Below are 18460 nucleotides of genomic sequence, written 5' to 3' on the forward strand. Positions count from 1 at the left end.
AGGCCTACATTGGACAAGTGCAGCAGTTGATCCGCAATTCTTTGTGGGCCGGGAGCAATGGGAGGCCTGTCTGGGCCAAGGTGGCCTAGAGAGTGATCATCCAGCCACGACACAAAGGGGGCCTAGGCATCATCGACCCCACCATTCAGAGCCGTGCCCTGCTGGGCAAGTTTATTTTTAGAGGACTTCTCCCATGAGGTGAGCCTTGGAAGGACTTCCTCTTGGCCAGGATTTCAGCTCATACTCCCAGCCTGGGGGGCCCCTTGGCCGCAGAGCACCAGATGGATCTTCACAAAGATGCAAGCCCATGCCTTTAGCCCGGCTTTTGAGGAAAGATTTGCCGCCAGTCTTCTACGAGCTTGGTATCACCTTCAGCCGGCCCTCCAACAGTCAATTCCAGTAGCCTCTAAGGAGCATCCTTGGCAGGCCCTCGTCTGGAACCCCCTGATCTGTTTACCTAGTGGCTACATGCTGGGGGCCTAGCCTCATGTATCCTTGGGAGTGTTGAGCACAAGACCGGCTTGATCCCTTGGAGATTGGCTGGCATTCTGACAGCTTCCCCCAAAGGCTCAAGAGAGAGGCTTGGCTGGATCCGGGGTAGAGACAAACTCAACTTCAACATCAACTCTGTTTTTCTTCAAACGTGGCTGACCCCTATCCCACCCCCCCTCCGCAGTGGCTAGGTGTGTTTACTAGGCATGATATTCTCTTGGCAGTTCATGGCGCGGATGAGAGTTGTGCCTTGCTCACTTTTTCAATTGGACCTCATGGCAGATTAGAGAGATCAGAGCCCCCCATGGATGACTTCAGTGGATGCACCTTGCAGAGGATGAGGGTGATTGGATTTCACATGAGTGGCACATTGACCCCACTCCATCCAAGGTGGCTAGGGAGAGACTTTGGGGTTTATGGGTTTGGGAGAGCCGGCCCCTCACGCGCCTCCACTAGGACCCGGGGGAGTGGACTTGGCGCGATCTTGCAGACAGGGAGGAGACTCTGGGTACCCCGTTCTTCCCATACACAGTACAACTAGGCTATAGGATCCAGATGCCCGAGGTCGAGGGCACCCCAACAGTAGCAGGACACTGACAGTCTCAACGCCTCTCACCGCATTTTCTCTCAGATTTTTGGAAAAGGCTCTAGGACAATTTTCGGCCTCGGAAGATCACACTCTTTTTGTGGTTGCTGGCACACTTTGTTGGCGTTGGGCACATGGTTGGCCATTGGCGGTTGATCAACAACTTGTTCGAGGTGTGGCCACCCTCAAGAGTCTCAATGACACTGTCTTTGGGATTTCTCGAAGGCCTAGCAGGTTTGGCAATGGATTCTCCACATTTTCACGATCTCGACAAGACCTCTACTCGTATCCTGTCATGGGACACTGTCGCTCTTGGGCCGCCGAGGTGGAGGCTGTTTTGTCTTATTTATGAGGAGGAAGGTGAGATACTCGCCCTTCACGTCTCTCACCTTCGCATTTCGTCAGTACCAGTCCCATCCCCATCTACTGGTCACTCGACCCCAAGTTCATGTCAGAGATGGGAGAGTTGTAGCAGTATCACAGCTTGGCACATCTAGAGAGCTCGATGCAACGAGGTCATCGAAGGCACCCACACTCCGCCTGCCGAGTCCATCAGAAGCATTTGGCTTGACATCATTCATGCCCTCCGCGGCCAATGGGGGAAGTTGCACCGTGCCTCAAGCATCACAAAATTTACAAATTCCACCTTTCTCCACTCCTTGTGGTGGTACCACAATAGCTCTGGTCCAATGTAGAAGCCTCATCTTGTGGCAAGATTGAAGAGCACTGTAATTAAGGGGGTCACAGTTCTTTCAATCAAACTATCTAAGTGCCGTATAAAACATATGTCCAACATATCTTTGAGCACATTCAAGGCAGCTCGAGTTGCTGATGAGGAGCATTGCACAGCATTGAAAAGAAAGGATCTTCTTTCAAGAAGGCCCAAGACATATGATATAGTATGATATAGTAATCAGAGCCCTGCGTGCTCCCCCCAACCCAGGCACACCTCAATTGTCACTAGAGTCATAGGGTTTCGAGGTTTCGAAGGTGTTTTTTCGAAAGGTTTCGTCTGTCGCTAAAAAAACCGCAAGTTTCAAAAAATTACATACATATGCATACATACACATAAACATATAGTATATACATACATACATACATACATATACATATGTTTCGAAGGTTTCGAATGGACAAATCCAGTGCAGCGAAAGATCGTTTAAAATACATATTTTTATATGTATATATGTATTTATATATGTATATACGTATGTATTTATGTATGTACGTATTTATATATGTATATACGTATGTATTTATGTATGTATGTATTTATATATGTATATATGTATGTATTTATGTATGTATGTATATATACATACATATATACACATTCATATACATATGTTTCGAAGGTTTCAAATGGACGAATCTAGTGCAACGAAGGGCAAGCTGTGGGTCATTAGAAGGTAGTTCTCTAAGCGTTTTTCAGTGGGACAAGAGAATCATCAGTTTAGGATATGTATATAGCCAACGGGAGTTACACAAGGACATGTTTCTCTTTCAGTTTTGAGGTTTTTTAGACCAAGGGGAGTTGCACATGGACATGATTTTCCCTTGCAACCGCCTATTGGTAAGATCCAAGGGCATGTTTGGACCAAGATGGCAACATCAAAAAACCTTGGCAGACAGCACATGCAGCAGTAGGTGCTTGGCTGGCCACCATGTGGGCAACCTACCTCTTACATGAGGTGTAGCGTGCCACAAGTCTCAGCACCAATGCTTGTCGGACTGCCCAGGCACACAAAAGGTGTGGCATGGTACTACAACCGAACAAGGTAAACCTGGTAATTGTTTCAACACGTGATGAACTGAAGCCTCAGCCACAGAGACAACTTCCGCCCTCTAGAATAAAAGCACCACGCTGTGCCTCTATAATGATAAAAATCGCAATTCCAATGCCTACCTCCTTATCTAATTGTGAAACCACTCATGCCCTCAAACCTGTCCCAGTAGCCTGACCATGTGGCACATTTGGAAAGCATGGTGATTGAGGAAATCACCACCCCTTCTGCAGAGTATGTCTCAACACCATACGAAGCGACCTAAAAAATATGCCTGAGGCAGTTTGGAGTGGGCAGTTGCACGGAATGGTAATGGCTGAAACTAGGAAACGGGAACGATTTGAACCTAGGAGGCAGACAAGCTAGAAAAACATCAGATCTTTGACATTATAGAGTACATATGAAACTGTTGAAAAAACATAGAATGAAGAAAAAGTTCAGAGAAATATAGGGGCTGTTAACTCCATCAGAGGTGTTTTGGGCCTTCTTCAAGGAAGAGCCTTACTTTGGCCAACGCTCGTTGGTGGCAGCTCAGGCATGGTAACAGGAAACGACAGATTCCTAGGCAAAAATGTCGTCTTCTAAAGTTGCCTTTTTTGTTTCTGTTTCCCATTTCTTCAAGATTTTCCCTGCATTTCCCCTGCGTTAGATTTTGATTTTCAACAAATGTCTTGGCTCTCTCCTTCAAATCGTGATCCACCCCAAGTTTCTCTTTGTATGCACCCCCATTCCCATAAGGAAAAAAAGAAAAAACAAATTTCCCCATAAGAGCAACCAGCCACAGATAGAGCTCCCCTTCTTTTTTGGAGGGTGTTCTCTACTATCACTTATGAGGCATTTTGTTGGCTCAGGCCTAACTTTAGTTAATTATCAAAAAACTGCTCTTTTCACCAATTTGCATGGAGAGATTGGTGGTTGGTGGTGGTGGTGGTGGTTTGGGAAGGGGAAGGGATTTGGGGAAGATGTGCAGCTGGGTTTGTGAGAGGGACAGGGGTTGTGGCGAGTATGAAAAGATCTCACACTTTTCCAATTGAAGATGGCATCCTAAGCAAACCTATTATAGCTTTCATACAACTAGAAGTCTTTGAAACAAATTGTGAGATCTCAAAATCTCATGGTGGCTAGTCTTCCGTCTTCCTTTTATGTGTTCAAGTGCCCCTAGACATTTTGCAATTCATAGCTCTAAAGAATATTTAAAACAAAGATCTATCCATTTCTTGTTTGATTCAAGTCAAATGTGCACGTGCACGTGTGTGTGCATGCGGGCATGCGGGCATGTGTGTGTGTGTGTGTGTGTGTGTGTGTGTGTGTGTGTGTTTCTGATCTTTGGGATACTCTCCATTTCGGAGACCTCCCAACATGTAAATTTATGAGCATATAAATATACTGCACTGGATATTACCCAAAAAAAAAGTGTGTGTGTGTGTGTGTGTGTGTGTGTGAGAGAGAGAGAGAGAAATGAAATGAAATGAAATGTTATATTAACGTCTTCAAAAGGCCAAAGTGACCTATGAGACCAAAGTTACAACCATATGACATCTGATACACTATCTGGAAAAGAAAAGAAAGGACTGAAGGTAAGTATCTAGCCCTACAATACAGAGAGAACCTGATCACCAACTTCTCCATTATCCAGCGTTTTCTGAGCAAAATCAAAACTTTGGTTCTCTCGTCTATCTGATGCCAGAACACCAGATTGGCTGCAGTTTTTCTCCAATATTAGTGCCCCCTGGTTTACAGGATATGGGATAGTTCGACTTGTGATTTGGTTAAGGCATGAAAGATCAGGAATTCCTTGCTGCTGCAGGTACTTTTCAAGTGGATAGTTGGCACTTTGAAAGAGCATCATCATGCTTACTCTCCCCAAGGCTTTGTGGGCTTCATCATCTCTTTCAGGTTGACTGTTGAGATCAATTGGTGCCTTTTCAATGATGCATTTCTGTATGACAGGTTGATGATGAAGTTGGTGAAAGCCGGAAAAAGCTGCAGACGAAGACAGTCTGCCTCCATTTGGGGGCAAATGGTTGATCTTAGACAATCCACCAGATATTGTAACCCCTAAGCTTCCCTTGATCGGTCTCCTTTCTGGCATAGAATTGGTCTCGTTGTGTAAATCAACTGCACCATTTACCTCTCCTTCCTCCTTACAAGTCACCGGTTTTTTCCTGGCACTATCTGCCTCTTCCTCTGACTGCCTTTTCTTCCGGCGCATCATGAGAGTTGTAAATCTTCTTTTCACTGTCACGCACACATTGCATATACAAGTAGTTTTATGCTTTGGGCCCTTGCCACTAGGTGGTTGGATGCACACAATGCATGTGCAGCCAGGCCTGTGTCGAGGGTGCTTGGTTGTGGGAGCAGGGCACGATGAAGATGCTCCATTTTCTCCCATTACTGCAGCATTTGCAAGGGCCTCCAAACCTGATGGTGCCTCTGCCATTTCAATTTTTTCATAGCAGAATATAAAATAACAAGTAGGTTGAGTCTGCTATGTCAAAATTTTAAAACCAAATCGTGTTCTTACCTTTTTTGTGCTGCAGCTTGCTGTCGCTTTCCTCATTTTCTAGTTCCATTGGATTACCAGAGGTATCCCTGTAAGAAAAGGCTTGCAATGCTCAATACCGCTTACATCAAGGTAACTTTTAATATCCCAGGTGGAAGACATTCTATGAATGAAACTTAGACCCATGATGGAGAGCAATCATGCATGTAATGTCTTCCTACCCTCCATGGCCACTATGTATCTTGATCTCCAAAATCGTCCTGGAGTCGGGCTTGTCAATCTGAATACACTACAATATGCTGTCTAAAACAGACAACACTACAAGTGCAAAACCATGCAGTTAAGACTGCAATAATCTTCCAAGCCAAATCAACTGCAAGATGCTCAGGTCTGAAAACAGATAGCAGACTTGTGGCATCAACCACCCCACTGCATGTCTTAAGGGCAGCTTCTGAAAGTTTGCCCTCAAATAACAACCAAGGTCCATGCCACTGAAAAACTAAGAGATAAAGCACGGATCTCTCCTAATGTAGAATATAAGATTTTCTCAGTACAACTTACAACAAAGATGACTTTTTATAAGCCTGTAGTACATACACCTGGGACAAGCTCACAAGATCACTTCCATGAATGTAATAGTTACTGCTGACATGGAGTCAACAGAAATCCCATACCAATAAGGCACTATATGAATGGCTTTATACCAGCTGATGGCGAGCAACTGTGCATGCAATGTCTGCATACCCTTCATGGTCCTTATGCATCCAATCTCCAAATCAGCCATGGAGTCAGGCTCCCTATAATCTTTTCAAGTTGAATTCATTGCAAAATGATGACTGAAAACAGACAGAATTGCAAAACCCTGCACTCAAGACTGCAATACTCGTCCCAGCCGAAACAACTTCAAGATGCTGAGGTCTTAAAACAGCCAGCAGACTTGTGGCATCAACCACTCCACTGCATGTACGAAGGGAAGAGTCTGAATGTTTACCCTTATGTAACAGCCAATGTCCAGAGTTCACTATCCATAACTAAAACCCAAGTGACAAATCCTAATGTGAGATATAAGATGTGTAATCCTGCCAATGGGTGTGTAGTCTAGAGGTGTGAGTTCATGACGAGGAAGGGACTTTCCTAATGTGAGATATAAGATGTGCAATCCTGCCAATGGGTGTGTAGTCTAGCAGTGTGAGTTTGTGACGAGGAAAGGGAGGTACTGAGTTCAAATCCCGCCAGGCTCCCCGGTGGCATCCGGGCCATTTGCAGCCATAATTGTTCCGCCATTGGGCAGGAGACCAAGCTGCCTTCAGGTAAGCATTCAAGTTACTACTACAGAAGGATTACTCTTTTCTTTTTTTAAATAAAAGATGCGCTATCTTTCGACAAAAGATTTGCAATCCTCTCTTAATGTGAAGGAGGAAAGGATCCCGCATTTGGATAGTGATCTGGAAAGAAGAACCAAGGCCAGATGCCTTAAAAGGAGCAGCAAGGATGAGAAGCCCAAGGATGGACAGACCAGTCTAAGGAAAAATACAATTTTTCAAGTGTGGAGAAGATGGCCACAACTTCCGTATTTGTCCTCTGTTAGCAGAGGATCTGTTGTTTACAATGGCAAGGAATGTTAGCACCCATTATACCACTAAGGTGCCAGCTCTTCCTCCTCAAGTTGCAGTGACTATCCTCAATAGCTGCTACTGAACACAGATTCGTTTCCCCATCTCTAATCAATACTGCTGGCTCCATATGCTCCATTCTTGTTCATTCGCATGTTATCAGCGCCCTAACATGCCTAGATTGAGGTGAAAATCTAACCCTAGATGCAAAGTTGTTATCAGGCATACACCAAGCCATTTACAAGGCATTTGGTTAAGCTTCATTAACATCAGTAATAGGAATCCATTCACAAAGTGACTTCAGAAAAAGGAGGAAAACCTTTTGAAATCCCATGAATTATCACAGGTCCAATTAGTTTGTAAATAAGTATCATCTTGGAGGTTCTGCCCACTTTCGCAATCATCTGAATGCACACATTGATCCTCGCTAGGTCTGCAAGAACCATAAAAACATTGACTTGCAATATAATAAACCAGCCCTCACTCACACACTTCAAAAAAAAATCGAGTATAAAACGCTTCGAACCAAGTTTGATACATATACAAGAATCTTAATGTAAGCATTCATCACCTGTATTGCTGTGGTGGGGGAAGGTATCCCATTCCAAAGACAGGTGGTTCCTGAACAAAAGATGACCATAATTAGTCGAAACAAACATGTTTGACTGTTGAAATCAGAAAAAGAACATATATGAAGTCAGAATGGCAGATGCTCAATATCATTAGACTTCCAAGATACTACAATTATTACTTAAGGAGGTCACTATATAGAAGCCTCATATGGCTCGTGCGCTCAAGGAGAAATCTCTTTTCTATAGATCGTGAGATTTTAAAAACACCCCTTATGTAGGTTTGGAGCTATTAAATGTATAACCCTTTTGTTAGAATTTCCTATCTCTTGAACATAAAAAGAGAGTAATACATTTATATTTCCTGAAACACCATGGAAAAGCAAATCTCCTGCTGCTGACCTCTTGTAGTATCTTACATAACTTTGTAGCCCCCTTCCTCCCTCCCTCCTTAACTCCCCACCATAGTTATCACCGAGCTGTTAAATACACAAACATAGCCTACCTCATACTCTTCGAAATCGTGCCCTTCAATTGTTACAATGCTTGGTACAGCTTTTGGAGGTGGTTGAAGTAACAACTGCACTTCCTCCCACATTAAGTTTCCCCAATCAACAGGTGGTTCCTCTACCTCCAATCGCAACCTTTTGTTTTTTGAACCCAATGTTCTCCGCTTTTTTCTGTCAGCAGAAACAACTGGCCGTAGAAAACACTCTTCTTTTGGCTTGTGAGACTGTTTTTCTGCACGCAATCACGTTCTTACATCAAAATTACTGAAAGCCTGAGAGATAGTTGTTTATGAGTGAACTCAACCTTCCATTTATTATCATTTTCAGTCATGAATGGTGTGGAAACACCTGGAGTCAGTGAAGTAGTAGTTGAAAGTGTTCTTGTATTAGAGTTTTGAGGATCCTGAAACAAATATGGAAGTTGAGTAGCTTTCAATTTTAAAATCCACAATTAGAACTAACATATTATATATGTATTTTTTATAACTAAGATGTCAACCTGAGAGCTTTGAGAGTTTGGTGCTTGACGACAGCCCATAATGAGCTTTCCCTCTGGATCCAGTCTACTGAATGTCACTAAAAAAAGATGGGAAAAAAAAGGAGTTACAATATTGCATGAATTAAATTTCATGCACTATGTTTTTTTGAAAAATACAACAATGAGTACTTATATAACTGGCAATATAATGCCTGGGTTATCACAGAGCAAATCAGTGCATGGATTGACAACAATCACCATTGTATGTATGCATATACACACACATACGGAAAGAGGCAAGCCATGCATATTATTGATTAAAAATTGTCAAGGGAATCAAATTTTAAAAGAGAAGAATAATGAGCAAGGTGAACCACCTATATCACCAGCTTGCAACTGCATAGACTGTATACAAGGTGTAACTCCTTCCAAAACATACATTCTGCTGTTGTTATTTGGCCAGAATCGGAATTGGAACAACCACTCTTTGCCATTAACATCTTGAATCTTCAGAGGTATACCCTCTGCCTGGGAGATAGTGGGAAAATATGCCTGTTACCACCAACAAACCAAAAAAAAAAAAAGTCACCATGAAGTTTTACAGAAATGATCTATTGGGAATGAAAGGGGGAAAAATTTTGTTTACAATAAGAACCTATTGATGCCGAACACAAAAGCCTTGAACAACAGCACTATGCTTGCTCCAGGTCATAATGCACAATACTTTCTGAGGTATCTCAAATACAAATACGCTCCTGGATTTAAGACACCATGAAATGTCTAGTTCCCCGATATTATTTATGTAAGAAAATATAACTTGTGCACTCACTGAAATACGCCCGGGCAGGGTTGGGCTGCGAGCACAATCTTGACACACACTTAACCTATTAAGTAATGAAATGGCACAACACACACAAGATAGCAAATCAGAAATAAAAAATGAGACCTGCATTGAGGCCGGAAAGGGCCAAAACCACCACCTCCCCCACCCCCCCCCACCCCCCCCTTCCCTTCTTCCCTCTTTCCCCAAGATATTGTATTAACAAGGAGTATTTCAAATACAAGCGTCCACCGGCATCAAAATGCCAAATTTCCAATATGTGACAAATACATATACCAAACATCCGTGTGTGTGTGTGTGTGTGTGTGTGTGTGTGTGTAAATTCAGATGCTTCAGCCTTTTTTTGCCGATTCCACTGTTGGAAATTCGAGATCGCCTGCAGGATTGGACTATCTCCTCTTTTGATTCTTCATGCCATCCCTTGAGGCTATCTGATATTACAGTTGCTGGTCTGTATAAACATTTGTTGCCATTGCCTTGGGTTTCTGAAAGGGCAAATCTCTTCTGGCATATGCATCGGTCATCTTGGTGGTGGAAAAGACGATTGCGAACTCTTTGGCAGTCGAAGCTTCCTCTTCGACAACAGCTCTTTTTATGGCGCGTTCTTTTGGCTGTTATTCCCTCAGGACAGTTTCTGGCACGCAGACATATATCCTCATCCACTTGCCATAGATGCTCTACTTCCAGGGAGACAGTCATTCATATTTTTTGGAGCTGTCCTTCTTCTCGTCAGTTTTTTCTTCCTCTCATCCAGCTTCTGCGGGCTAGATTTCCAAATATGATATTTGGAAAGTTTTTCTGGCTATTTGGTCTTCATTTGCCCAGACCAGAGTTCTCTCTTTTCTTCTCATGGGTGCGCTACTGGGCTTTATGGACACTATGGAAAGTCCGCAACCATGCAGTTTTCAGTGATGTGGTTTTTTCTGCTTTTTCTTTTTTTCGGTACTCCCTGCATCAATCTTTCTTCGATTGCATGCAGGTTGACCAAATAGATCATGATGTATATATGTCTTATATTGACATCTTCAGTTGATGTACTTTGGGACTATCTACTTTGGATAGTCAACTTGTAAATCTAATATACCTATGATTCCACTAAAAAAAATGTGTGTGTGTGTGTGTGTGTGTGTGTGTAATATAAGGAAGCCCCTCTAATGGTGGCGGAAGAATCTCGAGATGTTATGGAAGTGTAAAATGCCATTGAAACAAAGACTTTTTCTTTGGAGATGTATGACAGGCACATTGTCAGTGGGGGTCACACTTGCTAAACGTCGCATTGCACCACCCACATGTTTAAGATGTCAGGCTCCTTCAGAGACTGTTTTTCATTTGCTTTGGCACTGCCCGTGTTCTAGGATCCTCCTCAGGAGAATTTCAGATTATCTTCGGCTCCGTTTCCCGAGTCACAGATTTGGGAAACATTTCTGGCTCTTTGGCAGATTTATGAGGGCTTTGTCTCAATACTCACTATTTCTCTCTTGGGTGAGATATTGGGCTCTTTGGACAATCTGGAGTGAGCATAATTTGGCATACTTGGGTCGGCACATTCACAAGTCATATGAATCTTTCCGAGCCTCATTACGGCAATCCTTATATGATGCCTGCCATGAGGGTGATATGGATGCTTCTTGCATAGAGCTTTTCTTTTTATGTTTTTGATCTTTGGGACACTCTCCATTTCGGAGACCTCCCATCATGTAAATTTATGAGCATATAAATATACTGCACTGGATATTACCAAAAAAAAAAAAAGTGTGTGTGTGTGTGTGTGTGTGTGTGTGTGTGCGTGTGATTGCCGAACTCGAAATTCAAAGCTTTTTAGCCAAGGACGCAGATGCAGAATAGGAGCGTCCAAACAAGTCTTCCAGCGTCCAAGTCGTATTCTCTGACTGGGTAGTACCACCTCTTCACGGGCACCCGGTGTGACCAGCCAAGAAGCACATAGACAAAACAAATAGTCCCGCACAACTCTCTTCCCCATTATCAACAACACATCCAAAGTTATAAATTAGGGTTTTTGTAACATTAGGGTTTCTACAAAATGAGGGTTCCTTCACAATAAGGGTTCCAACAAAATTAGGGTTTTTTGCAAAAAAAGGATTTCTACAAATTGGGGTGTTGTAGATTTAGGGTTTTTGAAGAATTAGGGTTTTTCATAATTAGGGTTTTCACAACATTAGGGTTTTTGCAAGTTAAGGGTTTTTGCAGAATATGTGGGCAACTATGGTTTTTGATTGATGGAAGCTACACCAGTATGAGAGAAAGAAAGATAGATAGAAAGATTGATATATTAAGCGTCTACTAAAGACCCAATGGGCCTATGTGTAACTCGCAGGCGGTGGGCGGTGCCCAGGGGACTAGAGCCTTTGACACACTTGTTGATACCATCAATGCATATTAAAACATTTAAACATGGCCACAACCTTAATACATATCCATCATCACTTTGCATAAAACATAAAACTGGACAAAACATCCACAAATGCTGAAAATGGAGCTTGCACGTGTGACACCGCATAGAGGCCGGAATGGGCCGACCCCCCCCCCCCCCCCTTGGAGTATTTTATTACCCAAGGAGAATAATATCATGTACAAGCTTTGAGGGCCTTACTCTCCCCACGGGAGATGCCGGATTATCCCTATACAAATGCCATAACACAGCCCAACACAAGGCAACCAAGCCGGAACATAGGCTGTAGAAATGCCGAGCCAACAATATAATCCATATACCTCCGTGTGGGCACTGATTCTTCCCCAAAAACCATGGGTCTTCATGCAATAGAGCTGGTACAGCAAGTACAACTCTTCATTCAGTCGGTACAACAGGTACAATGGCTGGTACAGTAAGTACAGTGGCTGGTACAGCCGGTACGGTGGCTAGTACAGCAAGTACAAATGTTGGCACAACAAGTACAATGGCTGATACAACCGGTACGGTGGTTGGTACAGCCGGTTTTTCAATGACTAGTACAGTAGGTACAGTGGCTGGTACAGCCAATACGGTGGCTGGTACAGCAAGTACAACAAGTACAAATGCTGGTGCAACAAGTACAATGGCTAGAAATCATAATAAATGATTAAATACCCTTGCCTTCAATATTTCTTCGCGATGGAAGCCTCCAAAACAGTCCCCAACAGTCGGTATTCTTCATGGGCAGCCTTCAAGAGAGAGAGAAAGAGAGTAGCCATCATTAGGGCAGCCTGTAACGGTGGTAGAGGCTAGTGTGCAGCAAGAGAGCCTCCATTAATGAAGAGAGAGGGCTCCAATTTATAGATTTGGGCCTCCCATGAGCTAAAATGGCAAGAGAAGGCTACAATGACAAGTGGAGAGCCACACAATAGCTGAAGTGACAAGTGTGAGGCCACTTGTCTCACTTTGATCCACTTTCTAACAACTGTCAGGCCACTTGTCTCACTTTGGTCCACCTCCTTGCCACATGTCCCAATCTAAGAGATGGGTCCTTCCATAAACTTTATCTCTAAAAATATCCCAACTGGTAGACATTCTGTCATAGGCACTTTGCCAACTCTTGGTATCTGCTCAATTCCAGATGTAATGACGCGAACAAAATTTCCATCGGAGTCTAGCCAAAAATAGCAACTCTCCTAGATTTTAGGAGTGTGGTCCTTTGTATTCTAGGATAATCCCCCATTCCCACAGCTTGTACTTTCCAAATATTTAAACATTCTGGAGTCCACCAGACCCCTTTCAGACTGGGAAATGTCCAGGCTGGTGACACTATGAGACCAAAGAGATAAAATATCTCATAATGCAATGCAAACTAAAATAGAACAAAGGAGAACCTGAAAATGCAAACATAGTGGATAAGCTCGCGCTGATGCTGCTAACCCCCGCCTTGCCCTACTGTCCCCTGCCCTGCTGCCCCTCTTCCCCCGCCCTGCTGCCCCTCTGCCCTGCTCCTGCCCACTGCCCCCGCCTCTGCCTCTGCTGCCCTCCGCCTCTACCTCCTGCTGCCCCCCCGCCTCTGCCCCTACAGCCTCCGTCTCCCTCTCACCCTGTCTGCGGAGAGCTGCAGTCTAATCCACATGTATCTAGCCTCCTCATCATGTGCTACCACCTGTAGGCGCTCCTGTAGCTCTCGCTTGAAGAGTACCGCTATAGCTCCAAATCCTCTCGATGTGCTCTGTCGTGTGGTCCCCCTGTATGTAAACTCCCACTGATAGCCCTCTACTTTGGGTAGCCCCCTCTTTGGGCTCTGGTGCGTCTCTGTAAGTAGTATGATGTCCCGTCCCTCCATGACCTCCTCCATCTTCCCAGGATGTGTCCAAAGTGCTCCATTGCAATTCCAAACTGCTATGTGTATCTGTGAATTTGGATCCTCCATAGCCGATGTCCCATAGGCCGCCTGGCGCTAATCGGTGGCCTTGCCATCGATGATGACACGGCCATCGCGATAGAATGCTCTCTTGCCCTCTTTCCGGGCTTGTAGGCCTCTCGGCATGCATGTTTTCCTGTGTTCTATCTGCATCCTTGTAAGGTCGTCATCCAAATAGATGGGATCTCCCTGTAATCCTCGTAGAATCACCCTCTTCCTCATGAAGGTGACCCTCTTCGTCTCTCCTGCAAACTGTAGGATGAGGGCTCGCTTGTGTATTGAGTCTTTCCCGGCTCTCCATGCTTTGGTAAAGCGGAAAGGGTCCTCTTCCCTGTAGCCGAGCTTCATGCATAGAAGCTGTCCGTCATTCTCGGGAGTGGAGTCGGGTGTCTCGGCTATACCTATGACTCGAATGTTGAGGCGGCGGGCATGCCTCGTCTTCTCATCCTCAATGGTGGTGTGAATGATTTGGTGTTCTTCCTTTTGAGTCTCCTCCCTCACTTCTTTACGGATGTTCTTCTTCACCACCTCAACCCAACCTCACTGCTTGGCTTCGAGTTTTCCCTCCATGTCCTTTGTGATCTCCTTGGAGATCTCTTCTTTGATGGCCGTGAGAGTGTTGTCATTGATCTTCCCTTCTTCCTTCTCGGTGTTCTTGATGGCTACCAATTCCACTTTCAATGCACTCACCTCCTCCTTGAGTGCCGTGTTCTCTTGTTCAAGGTCCGTGACCCGTGCTTCGAGGGCCATGATGTGCCCATGTAGTTTGTTCTCCACCTCATTGAGGTTGGAATCGGATGTCTTCTTGTTCTCCTTGATTAGTGCCTTCATTGCCGTCTCGAGGGCCTCGAGCTTCTCTTGGAGACTCGGAGCCATTCCTCGAGATTACTCTGCAGCGCTTCCCACAGGCAGGGAGGAGACAGAGGCTAAAAGGGGCAGAGGCGGGGAGGGTGGAAGAGGACACAGGGCCATTGGGAGAGTCACCATACGCAGCCCTTTCAGATGAGATCATAAGCTACTCCAACCTGGGGGAAGTCCTCCTTATGGGGGACTTCAATGCACGGACACAAAGCCGACAGTGCGACATTTATGATTTCGAGCACCCCGAGGTGATGCACACACTAGAGGTGGAGGACACGGGAGCTTGCAGGGTGTCAAAGGACATGGGGCCGGATAACACCAGATATGGTCATCACTTACTTGAGCTGGGAGCGCGACACCATCTCGTTATTTATAACGGGATGAGACAGTGACAGGATTCAGGAGCACTGACATGCTTTCCACGATCGTGTGTGTGTGTGGGGGGGGGGGAGGGGGGGGGGGGGGCCAGTGGACTACATCATGGGGTCCATGGAGACCGCACAGGAAGTGACATCTTTCACCATCCCCCCTGTCCTATGTTACTTGGGGAGGTAGTTGCTTGGCTTTCTGAGTCTAGTCTACAACTTTTCTACGAGGGCAATGATACAGACATACCTGCTGTGGAAGTTATTAAACTTCCAAAATATTTATGTTTTTAGGTGTGAGAGTCGAGGGTTCATCAAAACGGCCTTCAGAAATCTGACGGGCGGTGAAACAAACACTCGCATACAAAACACTTCATCACCCATAGAAACCTGGAAAAGGGAACAAACAGGGGGAGCTAGAGTGCTCCTGCAAAAAGTACAAGGACACCAATTGGCCCCAAAACGCAATGGCGCCCTTGCGGTATTTCTTTACTTGATCAAAATTTGAGTACAAAGTACAACTTGTAGAATCCTCCACCAATAGGATCCCTCGAAGCTTGCACCCAGGACTTCCAAAAAGAGCTCTCGTTATTACAGCAAAGCATTCCATAGAGAAAGCACATTTATACAACATCTCCCTGCTTGAAAAGGTCTTCTCCATCGCTACCATGGACCCTCAAACCCTTTCCCAACAGCAGTAGGGCTGTACCAAACCATATGTCCTTCCCTATAGTCACAGCTCGCATGTAACCTCAAGAAAACTATAACCTGTCCACATGAATCCAAAGACATGCTTTCCACATGAAACAAAAAGACCTGCATCCGATAAACCATAGACCTGTATCCCATAACCATAGGCCTATTTCCTCGATACCAAAGTCATGTTTCCTCTCGAAAAACCAATGTCCTATTTCCATGAGAAAAATCCACATATGCACCATCCAATCACGGTGCCAAAAACCCAGGGTTGTTTTCCATAGCACCAAGCGAGAGAAAAATAGAGAACCTGTAAGCAAATCCCTGAGCACATATAAGTTCAACACAAAGAGAAATCACACCATCTCTCCCATGAACATTGTCCCATGCATCTATAGCTTGTTCTCCTGTTCAAAGTCTCTCGTACATCCATGGTACACAAAAGAGAAAACACACCAGGCCCTTATGATGAGAGAGAGGTTATACAGTGGCTGTCTCTGTCCAGCAGCGCCTCCCCCCTGTTTCGACACAAAGAGAAATCACACCATCTCTCATGAACATTGTCCCATGCATCTATAGCTTGTTCTCCTGTTCAAAGTCTCTCGTACATCCATGGTACACAAAAGAGAAAACACACCAGGCCCTTATGATGAGAGAGAGGTTATACAGTGGCTGTCTCTGTCCAGCAGCACCTCCCCCCTGTTTCGCCTCCTCCTGGCTGCCCGTTGCTACCCGCCTGGTTACCAGTTGCTGGCTGTAGCCCAGCCGCCTGGTGTTCCACATGTGCAGCCTCCCACCTGAAGCCTGCCTGGCTGTCTGACTGGCAGCAGCCCGCCTGGTCGCCTGGCTGCGCAGCCGCCTGAGCTTCCTCAAGTACAGCCGCCTGGCTGCTCCACACGTACGCGCAGCCATACGCAGCCCGATGCAGCCCGTCTGGCACTGTAGCCCTTGTGCTCAGCAGCCGCCTACTGCACACAGCGACCTCACGTCAGCTCCACACGGCATCATGCTCAAGGGGATGCGCCATGTAAACCACCCGGCGAGATGACCACACCCGGCGGCTTCACGACCACCACCCTTCGCTTTAATAGCCAGAAACGCGATTCCGCCTGCTTTCTAAAAAGCCAAAAGCAAAAACGCAAACTTCCAAAAATAATAATACTTTTAAATCATCAAAGGTTTAAAAACCTTATAACCTTTAAAGTCCTTTTTGTCCCCTTTCACACTTGGGCTGGCCACACATATGGGTTTCCTTTTCATATCCAAACTGATGCCTGTTCACACTGTCCATCCCGTGCCCACTTGCTTGTTGTCCAAAGGGAAAAACACAAGGTCGTAATAGTTCTTTGCCCAAGTTGTCACCCAAAAAAGATTTGTAATACATGTTTTCTGTATTAATGACCGCCTTGTGCTACAAAAGGCTTCATAATTTTCTCCATTACCCTATTTTGAGTCGAGGGAATCTTATGTATGTCAAGCTCCATTTGCAGGCTTGACTGTGATATGTTGTATCACATCAGGTATGGCCAATGTGATCTTTTGCATCACGTGGTGCCAGTGAGTCCAAATCACCATAAGTTTAAAGGCCACTTCATAAAATATCATCTTCGCTCCGAAGAGGGGTTTGTTGGGTATTTGGGAGTCTCATGTCATGTATGTCCACCTCGTATACCTGTCAGCATGTGTATCCATCTACATGTGGTTGTATAGGAGTGAACACCTATTTAGGTGTGAACACCCCATGTATGTGTAACTGTGCCTATATGCGTGTGAACACCCTCTTATCTTGATAAGATAAGTGTGTGCCATGTGTCATGTCCCTGTATGTGAGTGTGATTTGTGTGACTCAACAGATAACCTATAAAAGCATGTACTTGGTGTACTTCATATCATATCAATCTAATCCAATCAACCATTACGACTGGTCAAGATGGACCGAACCCACCACATCACCCAACTAGGATAATCTGGACTAAATAAAAGACCGTGGGTCTAGGTGCAAATTTCAGGGCAACCCAAGGTCATCTCGGCGCCCATTCTAGCCCGCGACCCAAAGACAATGTGTTTGGGGAATATCTTCTTCTACCCTTGAGTGCAGTTTGTCACTCCGCACGCTCATGCATCCTATTTGGCATGGTGCCAAATATACATACGCTGTCTCCTAACCAACCAACCACCTATGGCCAACCCTAGTGTCTAAATTGGGCACTGTCAGGCATCCCAGCATGCTCAACACAAAGTGGCTTCTCCTCATATAGGGGCCTTACAGAATAGAGCAACCTGTTACCCACATAGTAACAATGACAAGGGTGAAGCATTGATTTCCAACAATTTATACTATATGACAAAATTTAAAAATTAAAGGGATTTCCTCCTGTCTATTGTAACTAAAGTCAATAAACATTCAAAGGCACACAAAAAGGAAAAACAGCTGGCGGAAAAGTTTGTTTAATTTAATTGTAATTCCATTGAAAACCACAAAATTCAATATCCAGCCAGTGAAAAGTGACTTCAAAATGTGTGTGCATGCATGTGTGGGTACGTGAATGTGTTGGAGTGTGTGCACGTGTGTGTGCCCGCACGCTTGCTTCTCTCCAAGAAGTTTTTTTTAGGATAATGGAGTTGAGGTGGGAGGGTGTAGGCTAGGCTAGGAGACATTACAGAGGAATGCACCCACCTTCCACCGCACCCCCCCTTCAACCCTGATGCATTTCATTTATTTTCACAATTTCCCATCCTGTAAGTTGAGCTATTAGCTTCCAAGGTGTGCATATGGATCATCAGCTGATCTAAACTCATCCTGCACCTCAAGCATTGTCTGGATCG

General features: G+C 44.8%; 1 protein-coding gene across 15 annotated transcripts in view; it reads right to left on the minus strand.

The window, feature by feature from the left end:
• LOC147640096 (B3 domain-containing transcription repressor VAL2-like) overlaps positions 1–18460 on the minus strand; it is a 119638-nt gene that overhangs the window by 68264 nt on the left and 32914 nt on the right. For 6 of the 15 annotated variants that reach the window (XM_086777070.1, XM_086777081.1, XM_086777063.1 and 3 more), the window contains exons 6-11: positions 8912–9086; positions 8556–8632; positions 8405–8459; positions 8053–8288; positions 7550–7599; positions 7298–7411 (exon numbers count right to left, since the gene is read on the minus strand). In XM_086777070.1, coding sequence (XP_086633196.1) covers positions 7298–7411; positions 7550–7599; positions 8053–8288; positions 8405–8459; positions 8556–8632; positions 8912–9086 — 707 coding nt within the window. Of the gene's footprint in view, positions 1–4318; positions 5296–5386; positions 5455–7297; positions 7412–7549; positions 7600–8052; positions 8289–8404; positions 8460–8555; positions 8633–8911; positions 9087–18460 lie in introns of those variants that run through there. The other 9 variants (XM_086777034.1, XM_086777014.1, XM_086777041.1 and 6 more) reach the window with 5 other exon arrangements.

The sequence above is a fragment of the Cibotium barometz genome, chromosome 3 (assembly GCF_041138505.1).
Source record: "Cibotium barometz isolate CiBa-2024 chromosome 3, ASM4113850v1, whole genome shotgun sequence".
In the NCBI taxonomy this organism is placed as follows: domain Eukaryota; kingdom Viridiplantae; phylum Streptophyta; class Polypodiopsida; order Cyatheales; family Cibotiaceae; genus Cibotium; species Cibotium barometz.